General features: G+C 38.2%; 1 protein-coding gene across 1 annotated transcript; it reads left to right on the forward strand.

The window, feature by feature from the left end:
* Nucleotides 1-1,349: 1,349 nt before the first annotated feature.
* On the forward strand, nucleotides 1,350-9,539 carry LOC148069934 (gamma-glutamyl hydrolase-like). The gene is made up of 9 exons (XM_087800448.1): nucleotides 1,350-1,865; nucleotides 2,640-2,754; nucleotides 2,874-2,924; nucleotides 4,537-4,621; nucleotides 4,717-4,855; nucleotides 6,214-6,320; nucleotides 6,400-6,490; nucleotides 6,547-6,684; nucleotides 9,179-9,539. The coding sequence occupies exons 1-9, from the start codon at nucleotides 1,769-1,771 to the stop codon at nucleotides 9,298-9,300; spliced, it is 945 nt and encodes a 314-aa protein (XP_087656574.1). The 5' UTR covers nucleotides 1,350-1,768; the 3' UTR covers nucleotides 9,301-9,539.
* Nucleotides 9,540-17,823: the final 8,284 nt, after the last annotated feature.

Genomic DNA, 17,823 nt, shown 5'->3' on the forward strand with positions numbered 1-17,823 from the left:
CCGCGGCTTGTCTATGATCGTCAGCTCCTCATTAGTTTTCAACCGAATTTCGGAAAACTTGCTCCGTTTGTCCATAACGGACAAAAAACTTTGCACTTTCCAACCAGGACATGGATTATATCTTCCTCTCGCTGTCTCCTGACGCTTCCTGGATCCGATCTGCTAGCTGATGTTGCCGAACTATGACCATGTGCTTATTGTTGGTGATTTTAATGTGCATGTGTGTTGCCCGGATAAGCCGTAGGTGAAAGACTTTTTAAGCATCATTGACTCTTTTAACTTGGTTCAGTGGGTATGTGGTCCCACACACGAACAAGGACCTCGTGTTGTCTTTTAGTCTATGTTTGTCTCATATGGAGGTCTGTGACAATACGATCTCAGATCATAGACCTGTTCTGTTTGAAGTGGACTTTTCCTGTCTCCTTCCAGATTTCAAAGGACTGCTGGTTTAGATACCAGTCCATTGGGAAAAATTCAAGAAGGGATTACTTGGCGGAGATTGTGGAAGCGAATCGCCACAACCCACGGGTTTTATTTAGAACAATAGACTCTGTTTTAAACAACCCTCAGTCTGATGACTTAGAAGAATCTCCTCTATTGTGTAAACGCTTCCTGCACTTTTTTATCAACAAAGTTATCTCTACCCGGGCTCTTATCTCGCCACCCGACCCCTCTGTCCCTTCTCCTAGTCTGGCCGAGCTAAACATTTTTGAACCTGTGACTCTGGAGGTTTTAAATGACCTGGTTGGCCACAGCAAGATGATGCTGTACCTTCTCACTTTTTTAGGCTAGTTTTTCTGAGCTTTTAGCTCAGGCGGTGTTGAGCATAATTAATAGCAGTTTGTGTTCCGGTGTTAAAGAGGTTAAAGCATGCTGTCATCCAACCACTGCTTTCTTTTATGTCACTGTACAGCACTTTGTAATGACTGTTGTTGTTTTTAAAGCGCTTTATAAATAAAGTTGAGTTGAGAGTTAGTTGAACTTTTAAAAAACAAAACAACACAACCAACTGATTTCACATGTTTTTCAAAAGGAATCTGTCAATCAAAGTGAACATTAAACAGCTTCACAATCTTCTATCTCTTTTTGCTGCAGCCATGAAGAACAACCACAGTTTCTCACGTCCCGAGGAGGAAGAAAAAGCTCTGATCTACAACTTCCTGTCCGTCTACAGAGGAAACGACACTTATTTTGTGCAGAGTTACTATTTTGATTGACAGCGACAAGATGTTGAATTTCCCCTCGCGGGACTAATAAGGGATTCTTAAAAAGATTCTTAAAAAGATTCTTAAAAAAGATATACTGTATATCGTCTTCCTATTTCATGTGAAGACTTTACCAATGAAATTTATTCAGATTTATACATTGAATTCACTTTTTTTTTCATATTTACCTCCGAAAAAAACTACAAAAGGGACATAATTCGAAAAGTAATTCAAATGCTTTTTTTTTTAATAAACATTTTGATATTTTTTTCTGATTTGTTCCTTTGTTTCTATATGAATTGTATCGTATCTTAGACGTATTTCTCCAAATACGGCATTTTAACAAACAGATGTGGTTTATTTTCTTTCATATCATTTAACTCGACGGAGGGAAGTTGTCAGCGAGACAAAGGCGAGGCAGGAACACGTTTGTTCTGCGGTTCTGGATTCCTCCGCAGACCCGCTGAGACCAGACCTTGATCTCAGATCGTCTGGACGGTTCTGGATCCACCCGCCCCGGCACCCCTCGAAGGACTCCTCGGAGGCTCGACCATCGAGTCCCGATGCGGCGTCTGGATCCAGGAGCGACGGTTCTGGTGTCGCTTCTGACTCTGTGTTCGAGTCTGTGCTCGTCCGCGCTCAACTCCCGAGCCATCATCGGTGAGAACCTTCCAGAACCACCGTCCTCCTTCTGTCCTTGATGCTCCAGAACCTCGACTGTGTTTTGGTTTCGGTTCCGACGTCAAACACGTCATTATTGATTCATATGAATGTCGCTTAAATGACGCGTATTACATGTTTATGACGCAGCACGAGCCTCATCCACGCACGTGTACTTTAAACTCATATTAATACATTATAATAGTATGAAGGTTATTTATTATTAACTTCAGGCATGAATCGTAGCTTTAACTCAAGATACAGCAAATAATACGCAATATAAACATGTTATTATGAAACTACAGTGTCCCTTACAGACCAATTTACATATACGTTGAGTCAAAGAAAAATAAAGTTTTATTGTTCAAATTGTTTTTTTTAAAGGCAGGTTATTGTTTTTCTTATTTAATGTTGTGTGGTCGTTGTATATATTAGAATAAAATTCTGTTTATTTTTCATTTTATGGTATTTCTTGAGCAAATGTTTGAATAAGACACGATCAAAGATAACATCTTTGGAACAAAAGTGACATTGAATTTGTCCACGAACAGTTCAGCCTGAAAAACCAGTTCCAAGTGACCTGAATAGAATCTTTAGATCCTGACCTGTTTGATTTACAGTTCAAATAAACTACATGAGATCAGAAAGTGTCTTATTATGAACTTGTCTCATGTCGAATTATTTCATGGATCATTCCTCTGTGTACGTCACACACACACACTGAGCAAACACACACACACACACCTGTCTGATCCATCCACGTCTGCTCCTCAGGTGTGCTGGCTCAGGAGAACCTTCCCGATGACCAGTTCGCTCAGGGCTCGTCCTACATCGCCGCCTCTTACGTGAAGTACGTGGAAGCAGCCGGAGCCAGAGTGGTTCCTATCAGGTAGATCCTCCTTCTGACTCATCAAAGGTTGTCTATTTGAAAAGATTATTCACCTTCAGCGTGAAATATTGACACGAAGCTGCAGACGTTCTCATCCAAAATCTTCATTTCATGATCAGAATCAACCAAACTGTGGAGGAGTACGTGAAGATCTTCAACTCCATCAACGGGTGAGTTTGTCCTCTTTTCTTTTGACTAAAATCAACATGAAATGATACAGTTTTTGCTAGAATTTGAGATTTTCTTCACACTAAAAAATTAAACCTGTCAAAAATAAAAGTGTATGAAAGCATATCAGTCGCATTATAATATGGAATTGATTGACATTATTTTATTATTGAATCCAAACATTTCTATATTGAAAGGTTATATTTTTTATAAATTGTTTTTTTTTTTTAATCGTTTGTTTTCTAAATTAATTAAATAATGAACTATTTTATAGAGTTTGATGTATAATTACAATAATTAAAATTACTGAAACAAAAGTTATTTTTGAATGATTGTTATTAGAAATCGAACTCGACGTGTCAACAAAATTATTACATTTTCAAAATGTCTGATTTTTTAAATTCAATTATTCGGAAGAAAATAATTTTTCAATATAGAAAATAATGAATCTAATGATTGCAAAACGTATTCGATGCTTAAAAAAAAGACCAACAACATTTCCATAAAAATAAAAATGATTCCGCATATACAGTACTGTATATATATATGTATATACAGTACTATATATATATGTATACAGTACTGTATATATATATATATATATATATATATATATATATACAATTTACACTATGCAAAGTGAACAAAACAAAAAGCTAAATCAAGTCAATATTTGTTGTTACTTCTCTTTGACTTCAAACCAGCATCAATTCTTAAAGTTCATTTGCACAAATGTTTTGTTAGATTCTAGTGTTTGATCAACAATTAAACCAAAACAGCTGCTAATGATCCTCAAGTAGTTGAAACAGTCATGAAGTGAAGAAGATCCAGATGTAGGAGCTTCAGACTGAGGAACAAACTCCAGCTGAGGTTCAGGCCAAAGGTCACACACCTTGACTGAGCAGCAGGTTCTCCTGCATCAATGTTTCTCCCAATAGATGTTTCAAGACGTTCAAGCTCTTTTGAAGAAGCACAAAGAAACAAGGTTGAGGATCCTAGACTCAGTGGTCGAGGAAACTCAGTGCAGCAGATGAAAGATTTGAAGATGTCCAGCCGTGACATCACCTCAGAACTGGCAGAAACCAGTGGGACCAGGTCCACCATCTACTGTCTAGTAATGGTTTCCTCAATGCTGAGAAAATACAGGCAGATAGTTATCCATCATCAATACCATCAGGTATGATTGGACCAGAACGTATTGTGCAGCAGGACAACGACTCCAAGCGTACAGTCAATGTCAGGAAGAAATATCTTCATTGTGAAGAAGCAGAAGAAGAAGAAGAAGTGATGGTATGAACCCCACAGAGCCCTGAACACAAGGAGTGTGTCCAGGATTACATGAGGAGACAGAAGGATTTGAGAAACATTAAGTTAGTTCTCAAGATGTTTGGAACAACCTACCAGCCCAGTTCCTTCAACAACTGAGTGCAAGTGAACCTCGAAGAACAGATGCTGGTTTGAAGGCAAAGGATGATCACACCAAATATTGATTTGATTGACATTTGAAGTGTTGAATATTAAAACACAATATTCTTCTGACACTGATACACTTGCATAGATTTGTATCTGAGGAGAAAGTTCGTTAACTTTATTGGTTCATGGTTCAATTCCCAGGGTGTTGCTGCCAGGAGGAGACGTGGACCTCCAGACGTCGCAGTACAGCCGAACTTCCAAGATCTTCTACGACCTGGCTCTGAAGGTGAAGGAGATCAAACCATCATTCTCACGATAACACGTCAATAATCTGAGCGATGAAGATTAACACTAGAGTCGACTCAACATCGCCCCCTACAGGCCAACGATGCAGGCGACTACTTCCCGCTGTGGGGAACCTGTCAGGGCCTCCAGCAGCTCTCTGTGCTCACGGCCGACAAGAACCTTCTCACACTCACCGACACCGAGGCGGTGGCTCTCCCGCTCCAGTTTACTCCAGGTACTCCTTAACTCTGTGAGGCTAGAATCAGGTTTCACTAGTTCTTTACCACTTATTGTTCCTTCGAATACTAGTTTAACATTCACCAAATACTACTTGCTCGTCGATACCATGACTCACGTCAGTGGTCCCTGAACTTTTTTGACCCCCGGACTGGTTTAACGTCAGGATTGTATTCAAGGGCCGACATTCATTCTTTTACTGTGAATTCAGGTATTTTTGGTCAAATGCTTTTCCATGTTGATGATATAATCAAAGTTTGATAAATGACAACATTTCATAAACACGTTGATGTTAAACAGAATATTGGCAAACATGTCAACATCACTATTTTAAAACAAACTCAAGAACATTTCTACTCAAAGGTGCTTCACAATTAACCCTTATTTACAAATCTGAAATGTGTTTTTTTATATTCAACAGCAGTTGTGGGACTACTTTTATAGAAGTCCTGCTTGAAAATTGTCTAAAGAGCTTTAGTTCCTGTCTGTAGCCATTAACACAACAATGACTGAACTGATCTCCCTGCAGTTTTACTCACGGTGCTTCACTAACTTAACACTTTTTTTTAAATTGATTTGATAGTTTAGGATTTGATTTTGATGTATTTAAAAAAAATAATCGATGCATTGTTTACATCTGAATTTTCTCCACAAGTATAAAGGAACATTATTCTCTTGTATTGTGAACTTGTTGCTGGAAGAGTTAAAATGTTTTATATCTTTGAAAATATGTAGGATATGAAAGCAACATGTCTAAAGGTTTGTTTTATACATACGTGTGGAACTTCTATTATAAAAGTCAAGATCAGATCAAACTTGAGTGTATCGTAGCACAATAGATATAAACACGTAAAACCCTGTTTGTTGTTTTCAACATGTTTGGTGTAAACTCACCTTCATTCAAGACATAAATGTTCATTAAAGATGTAAAGAATTAATCAACAGAACCTTTAGATCTGAATCAATGTAGAAACAAAATCACTTTCATTTTGTTAAACAAGTGTTTGCTAAAAGTTCAACAGATGTTTTACTATCTGTTTGACAGTAATAAGCTGCTATATAACATATGTTTTGAATTATTGTTGCTTTAAACATCATAAATTTGGAACTTCTATTATAGAAGTCCTGCTGGAAAATTGTCTAAAGAGCTTTTAGTCCTGCTAGTTAAGACACTTGACTAGTCACCACTTTGTTGGTGTCACCAGTCTTACTCACGGTGCTCATGTTTCTGACGGATGAAGGTTGAAGTTATTGAGGAGTGACGACAGAAAATATGGAAAAATTAAACAATAAAAAAGTAAAAAAGCGTAACTTTAAAGTTCTCTCTAATCATAGTTGGTCCTCTCTTGTTTCCAGCTGCTCAGTCCAGTCGACTGTTCAGAACCTTCCCCAAAGATGTTCTCCAGTCTCTGGCCCAGGAAAACATCACGTCCAACTTCCACAGCTGGAGTTTGACGCCACAGGTAGTTCTGATGACACACCTGGACGGGTCGCACCTCTGGACAAGAGTCAACCAAGAATGACGAGTGTTTGTTCCTGCAGAACTTCAGCAGGAACGCAAAGTTGAGGAAGTTCTACAAGATTCTCAGCGTCAACACAGACGGGAAGAAGGACTTCATCTCCACCATGGAAGGTGACAAGGACTTCAATCTTCCTGAAGAAAGACATTAACCCCGTGGTTCTTCTCAGCCTTCAGGTATCCCTTCTACGCTGTTCAGTGGCATCCGGAGAAAAGTCCCTTTGAGTGGATCGTCAAGGCCGGCATGAGTCACTCGAGCGCGGCGGTGACGGCCAGTTTCTACACGTCCAGATTCTTCGTCTCTGAAGGTGAAACCAAAACACTGCTGCGACTCTGACACCAGCTTCTCTTGACCTGAAGAAGGAATGTTTCAATATTTACTTTGTGTAGAATATTCAAACGCATCGACACGATAGTGCGGAGCATCGCCACCAGAGGGCGCTAAAAACAAACGGCTGGTAATTTTGCGTGTGTGTTGTGATGTGTGACTCTATTGTATCATCAGTGTGTGTGTGTGTTGTTGTGGTGTGTGACTCTATTGTATCATCAGTGTGTGTGTGTGTGTTGTTGTGATGTGTGACTCTATTGTATCATCAGTGTGTGTTGTTGTGATGTGTGACTCTATTGTATCATCAGTGTGTGTGTGTTGTTGTGATGTGTGGCTCTATTGTATCATCAGTGTGTGTGTGTTGTTGTGATGTGTGACTCTATTGTATCATCAGTGTGTGTAAGGCTGGATCAGATCACTGATGGAAGGTCTGACCATGAATAGATCTGAAAGTAAGAACCAGAATTTTAAAGTTGATCCTGAAAGAAACTGGAAGCCAGTGAAGAGTTTGAAGGAGAAATGTGAGTTCTTCTACTAGAGCGGCTCAGAATTCTGGCTGCAGAGTTCTGAATCAACTGCAGACGAGACGATCCTTCTTGTTTAGACATGAAAACAAACTGTTACAATAGTCCAGACGAGAAGAAACAAACACATGGATTATAAGATCCAGATCATGTTGTGACAACATTTTCCTAAGTTTAGAGATTTTTCTCAGTTGAAGGAAACAGTTTCTGGTCAGTTTTCTTCAGTGTTGAACAAGAGACATGTCTTTATCAAATACAACACCCAGGTTTCTCAGGCTCAGTTTGACAGACTGACCTAAGTCACCCAAGTACTGACTCAACCCTGGAATCTTATCATCATCAACAATCACCAGTGTTTCAGTTTTGTCCACATTTAGCTGTAAAGTGTTTTCACTCATTGTTGGATTTCTAGCAAACAATTGACTAAGCTGTTCAGCCTTTGGGGCTCAGTTGGATCAACAGAGCAGTAGAGCTGGATGTCATCGGCAAAAATGTGATAAGAAACATCTGGAAATCTCTGAATGATTTTACCGAGGGGAATCAAGTACAGCAAAAACAATAAAGGACCCAGAACAGAACCTTGAGGGACTCCACACAACAGATCTGCCGATTCAGACCTCATTTGATTGGCAGATACACTAAAACTGCGCCCAGAAAGGTAAGATGAGAACCATTCTAACACAGACCCAGACAGTCTTCATCCCTCAGTCTTCTCAGCAGGATCTGGTGATCAACTGTGTCAAAGGCTGACGACAGATCCAACAGAACCAGAACAGTGAATTTACCAGAGTCAGCCGACATCATGATGTCACTGGACACTTTCAATAAAGCTGTCTCCGTAGAGTGATGTTTACGGAAGCCAGACTGAAACTTCTCATGGATGTCGCTCTGATCCAGGAACAAAGACAGCTGCTCAGACACCACCTTCTCCAAGATCTTGGACAAGAAAGGGAGCTTAGAAATAGGCCTGAAATTACTGAGGTCAGTTGGGTCTAAGCCTGGTTTTTTGAGCAGAGGCTACACAATGGTTGTGATGTGTGGCTCTATTGTATCATCAGTGTGTGTGTGTTGTTGTGATGTGTGACTCTATTGTATCATCAGTGTGTGTGTGTTGTTGTGATGTGTGACTCTATTGTATCATCAGTGTGTGTGTTGTTTTGATGTGTGGCTCTATTGTATCATCAGTGTGTGTGTGTGTTGTTGTGATGTGTGACTCTATTGTATCATCAGTGTGTGTGTTGTTTTGATGTGTGACTCTATTGTATCATCAGTGTGTGTGTGTTGTTGTGATGTTTGGCTCTATTGTATCATCAGTGTGTGTGTGTGTTGTTGTGATGTGTGACTCTATTGTATCATCAGTGTGTGTGTGTTGTTGTGATGTGTGACTCTATTGTATCATCAGTGTGTGTGTGTTGTTGTGATGTGTGACTCTATTGTATCATAAGTGTGTGTTTGTACAAAACTCTCTTTTCATTGAAATATTGACATTAGAAAATGATCTTAAGCTCCGCCCACTGAAAGCACTTTGTTTTCTGGAGATGAAATCTTGTTGACCATAACCACACCCACTCTGCTGTGATTTTTCTAGCATTGAGGTTTGTCACCGCACGTCATCACTCATGGAAGTCTCCACCTCTAAGGGGACTCATTGTATAAACAAATCGTGATTACAGCTGGAGGAGGAGTGAAGCCATTATTACGTCATAATGGACTCTCGTAACCTCTTGTTCGTCCAGATTTCAGAGCAACTTTATAAAGTAATAAAGTGTAAAACATGGTCATGATGAGAAGTTACTGCGTCTTGAAGAACATTCACTTCATGACACCAGAGTTGATCATTAGTTGAACTTTTAAAAAACAACAAGCTGATTTCACATGTTTTTCAAAGTAATCTGTCAATCAAAGTGAACATTAAACAGCTTCACAATCTTCTATCTCTCTTTGCTGCAGCCATGAAGAACAACCACAGTTTCTCACGTCCTGAGGAGGAAGAAAAAGCTCTGATCTACAACTTCCTGCCCGTCTACAGAGTAGCCGAAAACTATTTTGTGCAGAGTTACTATTTTGATTGACAGCGACAAACACAGAGTAATAGAAAGATGTTTTTTTATCGGCTGGTGATCCTTTGATCTTGAGAAATAATCAATGAAGTTAAAAATAAATAAAAACTATATACTAGATAAATATGTTTATGGTCATTAGAACTTTAATAACATGTAACTTCACAGCAATGATTCTGAATGTTCTGTTTTAATCAATTGTTTGTTTGGATTCTATTTACTCTGCAGTCAATAAAACTATGATCAACGTTTGTTTTGTTCAGATCCACTATTGTAGAATAAATCCAACTGTCCACTAGAGGGCAGCAGAACGTAACTTATGAGCAACTAAAACGAAGGACAATTTATTTATTTATTATGTTTTTTCAAGAGTAGTTTTCACTTTGATGTAATGTCGACAAACATTGACAAACAGTTGCTCAATGAGCAGCAGTGGATCAACACTTGGACAAATACTGATGATGACACAAGAATGAGACGTATTTTGACTTTTACACTATTTTTTCGGTGGAAAATCAAAAATCTGAATGTAACATTTGTAAACGGTAGATTTGTCAGTTTTGTTTCATTGTATTCACAGGTGAGTTGATTGAGGTTCAGAAACATCTTCTCGAGAATCCATGGATTCCAGGCGACAGAACGACTTCCTGTCATTGCGTATAAAAAAGTGGGTCTAAAGTAAGTGGAAAGTCAAAATGGTGGATCTGAGAGGCAGATCTTTTGACATCACTTTAAATGTTGGCTCAGTTCAGATCAAACTTGAGTGTATCGTAGCACATTAGATATAAACACGTAAAACCCTTTTTGTTTTCAATGTTTCAACATGTTGTTTGGTGTAAAATCACCTTCATTCAAGACATAAATGTTCATTTAAAGATTTAAAAATTAATCAACAGAGCCTTTAGATCTGAATCAATGTAGAAACAATCAGTTTCATTTTGTTAAACAAATCTTTTACTATTTGTGTTTGACAGTAATTACATGTTATACATCACATGTTTTAAGTTAGTGTATTTTTTTCTGGTTTATTTTATACATCATAAGTGGAACTTCTATTATAGAAGTCCTGCTGGAAAATTGTCTAAAGAGCTTTTAGTCCTGCTAGTTAAGACACTTGACTAGTCACCACTTTGTTGGTGTCACCAGTCTTACTCACGGTGCTCATGTTTCTGACGGATGAAGGTGGAAGTTATTGAGGAGTGATGACAGAAAATATGGAAAAATTAGACAATAAAAAAGTAAAAAAGTGTAACTTTAAAGTTGTCTTTAATCATAGTTGGTCCTCTCTTGTTTCCAGCAACAATGTTAGCATCGCAGCTAATGCTAATCAAAGGTTTTTGGGAAGTTAATGTCAGTTTCTTAAATAAATCACTTTCTATCTTAGTCAAGCTAGAGCAGGAGTGGGAGGGTTTTTCATTTTCAACTATTTTTTCTCCACTTTTGATTTAAGTGTCAATTTTTACCATAAAAATAAAATCAAATGTAATATTTTTTCCATTTGATGATATAATCAAAGATAAAGACATTAACTCATCTTTCAACACAATCCAGAGGTGAAGTGAGTGTTTGTTGTGTTGTCGTTGTGTTCCCTGATACATGCCTGTTCAGATCGTCCCTCGCCTCTTCCCCTGGGTAGCTAGGATAGATGGAGATAGAGTTTGTGACTCTCAAATTGTCAGGAGTGAGTGGTTGTCTGTTTCTGACGATCTTTCCCGCCTCTCACCCCGAGTAGCTGGGATAGTCTCGGCAGAAACTCAGCATAAATGAACATGTGAGGTTCGTATCCGGTCTTTTAAGCAGCAAAGGTTTAATAAACTGGTGAGAAAAATGTAAAGTAAAACGCGTAGAGTAACAAAAAAGACAAACACTAATGTGTGAGGATTTAGTTCGAGTGTGAGGGGTTTCTTTTGGACAAATTGTGAGACCAACATTATTATTATCAAACTTGTCTGTATTTACTATAGTTCTCTGAGTTTGTAGCTGCATTGAAATACAGTGGTGGGTCGTGCATTTCACACATAGGCCTTCAGTGGTGCACATAATAATAATAATAATAATAATAATAATAATAATAATATAATAATAATAATAATCTGAAACATCTGAATGAATCCACGTCTCAATAACTACTTTAAGGTTCTTTATACACAACAGGGATCTGAGCGTGTTATAGTCAATAAGACGTTTATCATCAAACGAATAAGTGTACATTTTTACCATTAAAAAAAAAATCTAAAGTAATATTTTTTCCATTTGATGATATAATCAACTCAACCTCTATTAACTCATCTTTCAAAAGTCTTTTATTCAAACATTCTGTTGTGACTTATTTATGTGTTCATCGTTTTGTGTTATATATAATCAATCATGTGCTATTGAATAAAGTGAAATAAAGGTGTTTATCTGTGACTTGAAATTTCTACATGAAGTTTTATTTAATAAAGATTGTTAAGACATCAGTGGATGTTAAAGAGTTTTGTTTAAACATCATAAATGTGGAACTTCTATTATAGAAGTCCTGCTGGAAAATTGTCTAAAGAGCTTTTAGTCCTGCTAGTTAAGACACTTGACTAGTCAGCACTTTGTTGGTGTCACCAGTCTTACTCACGGTGATGATTTGTGATGTCACTTCCTCGTCCTGTACCTCAACAAAACTCTGTGTTCAATGTTTGATTATTTCTTCAGATCTTCTTACAAATGTTTCGTCCAAACAGCTGTAGTTAATCTTCTCAGCTGATCTAGACGACCGGTTTGGTCCAGAACATCAACGTAGTTCAAGAAGTTGACATAACTCTTCAGCTTTTTGTCTGTATTGCTGAAATACTGCCAATGTGACGGGATAAACAACAACGCTAGCAGCTAGCTACGACTTCCTGTAGTCCACAAGTCTGATAAAGTAGTGCTGTGTCTCAAATCGCATACTAACGTACTAAAAGTTAGTATTTTTAGTGCGTTAGTGCGTCTCAATTCTTAGTATGCGAAATTTAGTGCGCCATGCACACTAAATTGGCGTACTAACACGCCCACAAAACTGAGTATGGATCGATGGACACTAACCACACTAAACAGCCGCCATCTTAGTGACGTTTTAAACGGAAGTTACGTCATATATAAATGCATATATATATATACTTACAGGTGCATTTTCAGCAGCAGTAGGAGGATAAACACGTCTTCGCTGCTGATATCAGCTTAAATATCTCGCGAATATTTCAATTCTCATATTTTTTCTTTATTTCTTTTTCCAAAGTTGCAATACGTGCTGCCAGCAGGTGTCGGCGATAGCGTTCAAACAGCTGCTTGAAACATCGTTAAATAGAAGTAGAAGAAGAAGCTGTCATGTGATCTCCGGTTAGTGTGTAGCAGCAGTGTTTGATTTGAGACATACTATCTGTGGAGAATTTGCGTACTAGTTAGTATGCATACTAAACTGATGCATACTAACTTCTAGCATACTAAGAGTAGTATGCGATTTGAGAAACAGCCTAGGTCAATCTTCCCAGGGGCGGGTCTAAATTCAGTGGAAAGTCAAGATGGTTGGATCTGATGTCGCTTTAAATCTGGGATCTAATTGGTGAGCGCCACAACATTTCTGAAATCACACTTAAAATTCACTTTAAATAGTTTATAACGTGGAGTGAAAAGACGTCAAATCAAGACAAAAAAAAGGTATTTTAATTTGAATTGTCAGATCTGAATCAGCAAAGCAACACATCAGTTACTACTCCAGGCCACTGGGGGGAGCTGTGAACGAGCATCGTGCCGTATGAGCCACAAGTTTTCAACCGATCGATGGTTCGGAGCGAAAATCTTAGGGTCACAAGTGTCAGTGGTCGACGTGTCTGAGCCTCAATGAAGTTTCTGACGAGAAGAAACAGCTTTAGCTTGTAGCTGCTACGCTAACAGAAGAAACATCTTCTTTCATCTCAAAATGCACTTTAGATTCTTCCTAATCTCCTCATGAAAACCTTGATGACGTCTATTATTCCTTCAACAATGAATCAACATGGAAACGTCTTGGTTCTCCTGCATCACGGTGACCATGGAAGCGTCCGCGCTCGCGTCTGATGAATGATGCTTTTAATGAAACGCTCGCACCAAGGACCGCCAGCGTTGCTATATTTGTCCCCGGGAGCCACGAATCACTTCAGCTTCTCTCATCAGCTCGTGGAATAAGTACGTTTTCTCCCACATTACTGGAGCACAAGGACACGAGGACTTCATTAGATGATGTTCTTTTCAGCGACATCTTGAACCAACAAACCTTTATGTTCCTAAACATGCATTAGATGATCAGATGTATTAAAAGTTCCTTTTCCATCGACCCGAGTATTTTCTGTAGAGCTTGAACGTCCTTCCTGTGTTTGTGTGTTGACTCTGATTTCCTCCCACAGCCCAACACAATACAGAGGTTTGTTGTCTTGTCGTTGGGTTTCCTGATTCATGCCGGCGACCTGTTTAGATCGTCCCTCGCCTCTTCCCCTGGGTAGCTAGGATAGATGGAGATAGAGTTTGTGACTCTTAAATTGTCAGGAGTGAGTGGTTGTCTGGCGATCTTTCCCACCTCTCACCCCGAGTAGCTGGGATAGTCTCGGCAGAAACTCATCATGAATGAACATGTGAGGTTCGTATCCGGTCTTTTAAGCAGCAAAGGTTTAATAAACTGGTGAGAAAAATGTAAAGTAAAACGCGTAGAGTAACAAAAAAGACAAACACTAATGTGTGAGGATTTAGTTCGAATGTGAGGGGGTTTCTTTTGGACAAATTGTGAGACCAAAATTGTTATTATCAAACTTGTCTGTATTTACTATAGTTCTCTGAGTTTGTAGTTGCATTGAAATGCTCAAGAAAGATTAATTTAAACCAGACTCTCTGCTGTAAATAAAAAAAAGGATTAATTTTGACTAAATAATCAAAGTTGTACAAATGATTTAATGTGATGATCTTTATTCATGAACTATCTGAGGTTGAACAAAGATAATGTTTTTTTGTTTTACGTCAGTTATTCCATTAACTTCGTTAAATTATTATTTTTAATCATATTCAAGTTGTCATTTGTGTTTTTTTAAACTCTTGTTTGTCGTGTTCAACTTTACGATTGTTCATTATAATTTATTCTGTAAAGCACTTTGCGGAACTCATTAATATTTATGATTTATGTTGTAATTTATCCCCTAATGAAGCCCAAAATTTATTTTAACAGCGAACATCACTGATTTTTAATCAAATATGCTACTTAGCATTGAGGTTAGCTTTAACTAGTCTCTGCTGGAGGATTCCTTCCCAATACAAACACCTTCTCATTAATCCTATTAAAGCAAAGCCCTTCCAGTAAAAACAATATTTATTCTTGTAGATTGGCGTCAAATATGTTCAAAATGTTCATCATTTCCTCTGCCAAGGAGGTTATGTGATCTTTCTGTTGGCAAAGGTATCTGATAATTTTTGATTATTAAAAAAATCAAAAAAATCAGATAATGGGACGAGAAATGACTCGATTCTTTTCTTAAGTTCCATCTGGTTAAAGGGAGGTTTTAAGGGTTAAATCATTCACTCGATTGGCTTCTCACTGTTCCTGCTTTCAACTTTTTAAACAATTTAATTATCAAAGTAAACCAACTCTTCTGTGACTGTCGTGACAAGATGTGATGTTATTTTCTCTGAACTTTGTTTTATGGTTTCAAGGTGTGACTCTTTGCTGCCTTTTGAGAGATCGTTGTTGATTCAGTGGTGATAGATTTTGACTCAGGGTTTTAAACAATGTAAAATGAGCTCCTTGGCAGAAGTATGAACAACCTCAGTCCATTTCTAGTGTAACCCCCAATCAGAACTTCAGGCTTCACGACAAAAGCATTTATGTCGTCGACAAAATCCTGAATAAGAAGTCGAAGCGTGACCTTCATTTGCCTTCAACCATCTTCTCCGACATCTCAAAGAACTTCAATCTTGGTCAAAGTTGCAGCAACTTATCGGGCCCGACCTGCTAGCGGAGATGAATGGAGGGACGGAATCTGACAATTTCCCAAAGAAAATGCGACGAAAATGTCTCCACTTATGTGTTTCCAGGAGTTTTGAGCACATTTGGTTCCCGGAGATCAGACACGAGTCTGGAGGAGGCAGATAGTTGTGATCGCTCCGGGGCTGCCTGGTCGAGCGAACGTCGGAGAGAAGAACGTATAAACTCTGATGATATCGCAGGTTTAAACATTAGTTTGATGATCTAAAATACCTTGAAAGATTTTGTGAGGTTTATCGACCTGGATGATGATGGATCGGCCTTCAGATGAAAATACAACTCATTGTGACGCTGAATCAGCAGAAACCCTCATAGAACGATGGTCCATACGTGCCGTCTTTCTGTCGCAGTTGCGCTATGTCACCACTAGAGGGTTCTGTCTCCATTCAAACACCTCCGATCTAATCTCATTCCAGCAAAGCCCTTGCAGTAAAAACAATATTATTCTTGTAGACCGACGTCAAATATGCAGTAAATTAAAGCAAACATAGCAGACGAATCAAGGAACTTCATTTACTATATTTTCCGGACAACAAACCTTACAAAAAATCGATAGTACATTTCAAACGTATTATGTATTGGTTTTACTTATCGACCTGGAACCTATTTGATGCGATTCAAGACCTTTATGAAACACACTCGTTTGTAATTCACAAACATTTTAAACTATGTATAAATACAGTAAACACTTATTTATGAATCAAATCATTGTATTTGTCGTATCTTTTAACAGTCTCCCATTGTTGACACCCCTAGTCAATATAGACTTTGTGTTTCATTCATTTTTAATAGATTACTGATGTACTATTTGATTAACCCTTGAGTTGCTTCCGTTTCAAAATGAACGACCTCCAGCACTGCATATGTATTGATGGAAGCCAGGGAGGTCGTTGACCTTTGACCCAGAGACAACACAAGGGATACCAAAAATGTATTTGTTTTCAGGCTTTTGGGTTTAAAAGTTAGTATTAAAGTTTAAAAACTAAGAAATAATACAGTTTTATTAATAATCCTGTGAAACAAATGACATTTTTCCTACGTGTGCTATAGTTTTATCTATATATGTGTCTCTCCTTTTACCCTTTCTGTTTTTCCTCTGGTTTATATGAAACTGTGAGTCCCAGGTGTGATTATTCATCCTTCTTCAGTGAAAGACTCGGTCGTCTCCTCGTCTACCATAGTTTCTTTGAAAATTCAACATTTAGACGATTTACACGACCAACTCTTTGGTGGTCATAATGTTTTGATGGTTTTAAGTGGAAATATAAATCTGTAGCAAGTTCATCTCACATTATTTAATCCTGTTTGACATTCTTTCTATTCTCAGCCCAACTCCTCTATATTTAAACTCCAGCTTGTCTCGGCTGCTGCCGAACTCTTGGATCTGGAACTTCAGCTTCAGCTCTGGTGCCGCGACACGAGTGAAACCGTGAGTGACGAGGAGGAGAGAAGGTTAGAGGGAGAGTCGTGACGCCGAGAAAATAAAGATGGATGAAAAGATGAGGAGCGAGTGTCGTGATCCGACAGTTCTATGACGAGGAGAAGACGTTTCTCTCTCCTCTCTGCTCTCTCTTTCTATTCCCAACATCCCTTCTTTCCTCTTCTCTATTCCTTCATCAGCTGTAATGATGCATTAAAGGAGAACTTTTAAAAAGGAGACTTTTAAGCTGATCAACATTTAATTTTCCAATAATCCTTCAACAAATGTTGATTTAATGTAAATAAGTAAATAACAGTTATTTGAAAAGATGTTTCTAGACCAGGGTCACAAAACTCTCGAACAATCAAAAACAATAAACAGTTAAAATATATACTTTAAGAGGTCAAGACATAGAGAAAAACACAGCAACAACAAGAAAGTTAAGAAAAAGCTCAAATAAAAGTGTCTTGAGATGTTTCTTGAAGGAGTCAGTAGATCATCAAACACAGATGTTTCTTGAAGGAGTCAGTAGATCATCAAACACACATGTTTCTTGAAGGAGTCAGTAGATCATCAAACACAGATGTTTCTTGAAGGAGTCAGTAGATCATCAAACACAGATGTTTCTTGAAGGAGTCAGTATATCATCAAACACAGATGTTTCTTGAAGGAGTCAGTAGATCATCAAACACAGATGTTTCTTGAAGGAGTCAGTAGATCATCAAACACAGAAGTTTCTTGAAGGAGTCAGTAGATCATCAAACACAGATGTTTCTTGAAGGAGTCAGTAGATCATCAAACACAGATGTTTCTTGAAGGAGTCAGTAGATCATCAAACACAGATGTTTCTTGAAGGAGTCAGTAGATCATCAAACACACATGTTTCTTGAAGGAGTCAGTAGATCATCAAACACAGATGTTTCTTGAAGGAGTCAGTAGATCATCAAACACAGATGTTTCTTGAAGGAGTCAGTAGATCATCAAACACAGATGTTTCTTGAAGGAGTCAGTAGATCATCAAACACAGATGTTTCTTGAAGGAGTCAGTAGATCATCAAACACAGATGTTTCTTGAAGGAGTCAGTGGATCATCAAACAC

Source organism: Callionymus lyra, chromosome 10 (genome assembly GCF_982586985.1).
Source record: "Callionymus lyra chromosome 10, fCalLyr1.hap1.1, whole genome shotgun sequence".
Lineage (NCBI taxonomy): Eukaryota > Metazoa > Chordata > Actinopteri > Syngnathiformes > Callionymidae > Callionymus > Callionymus lyra.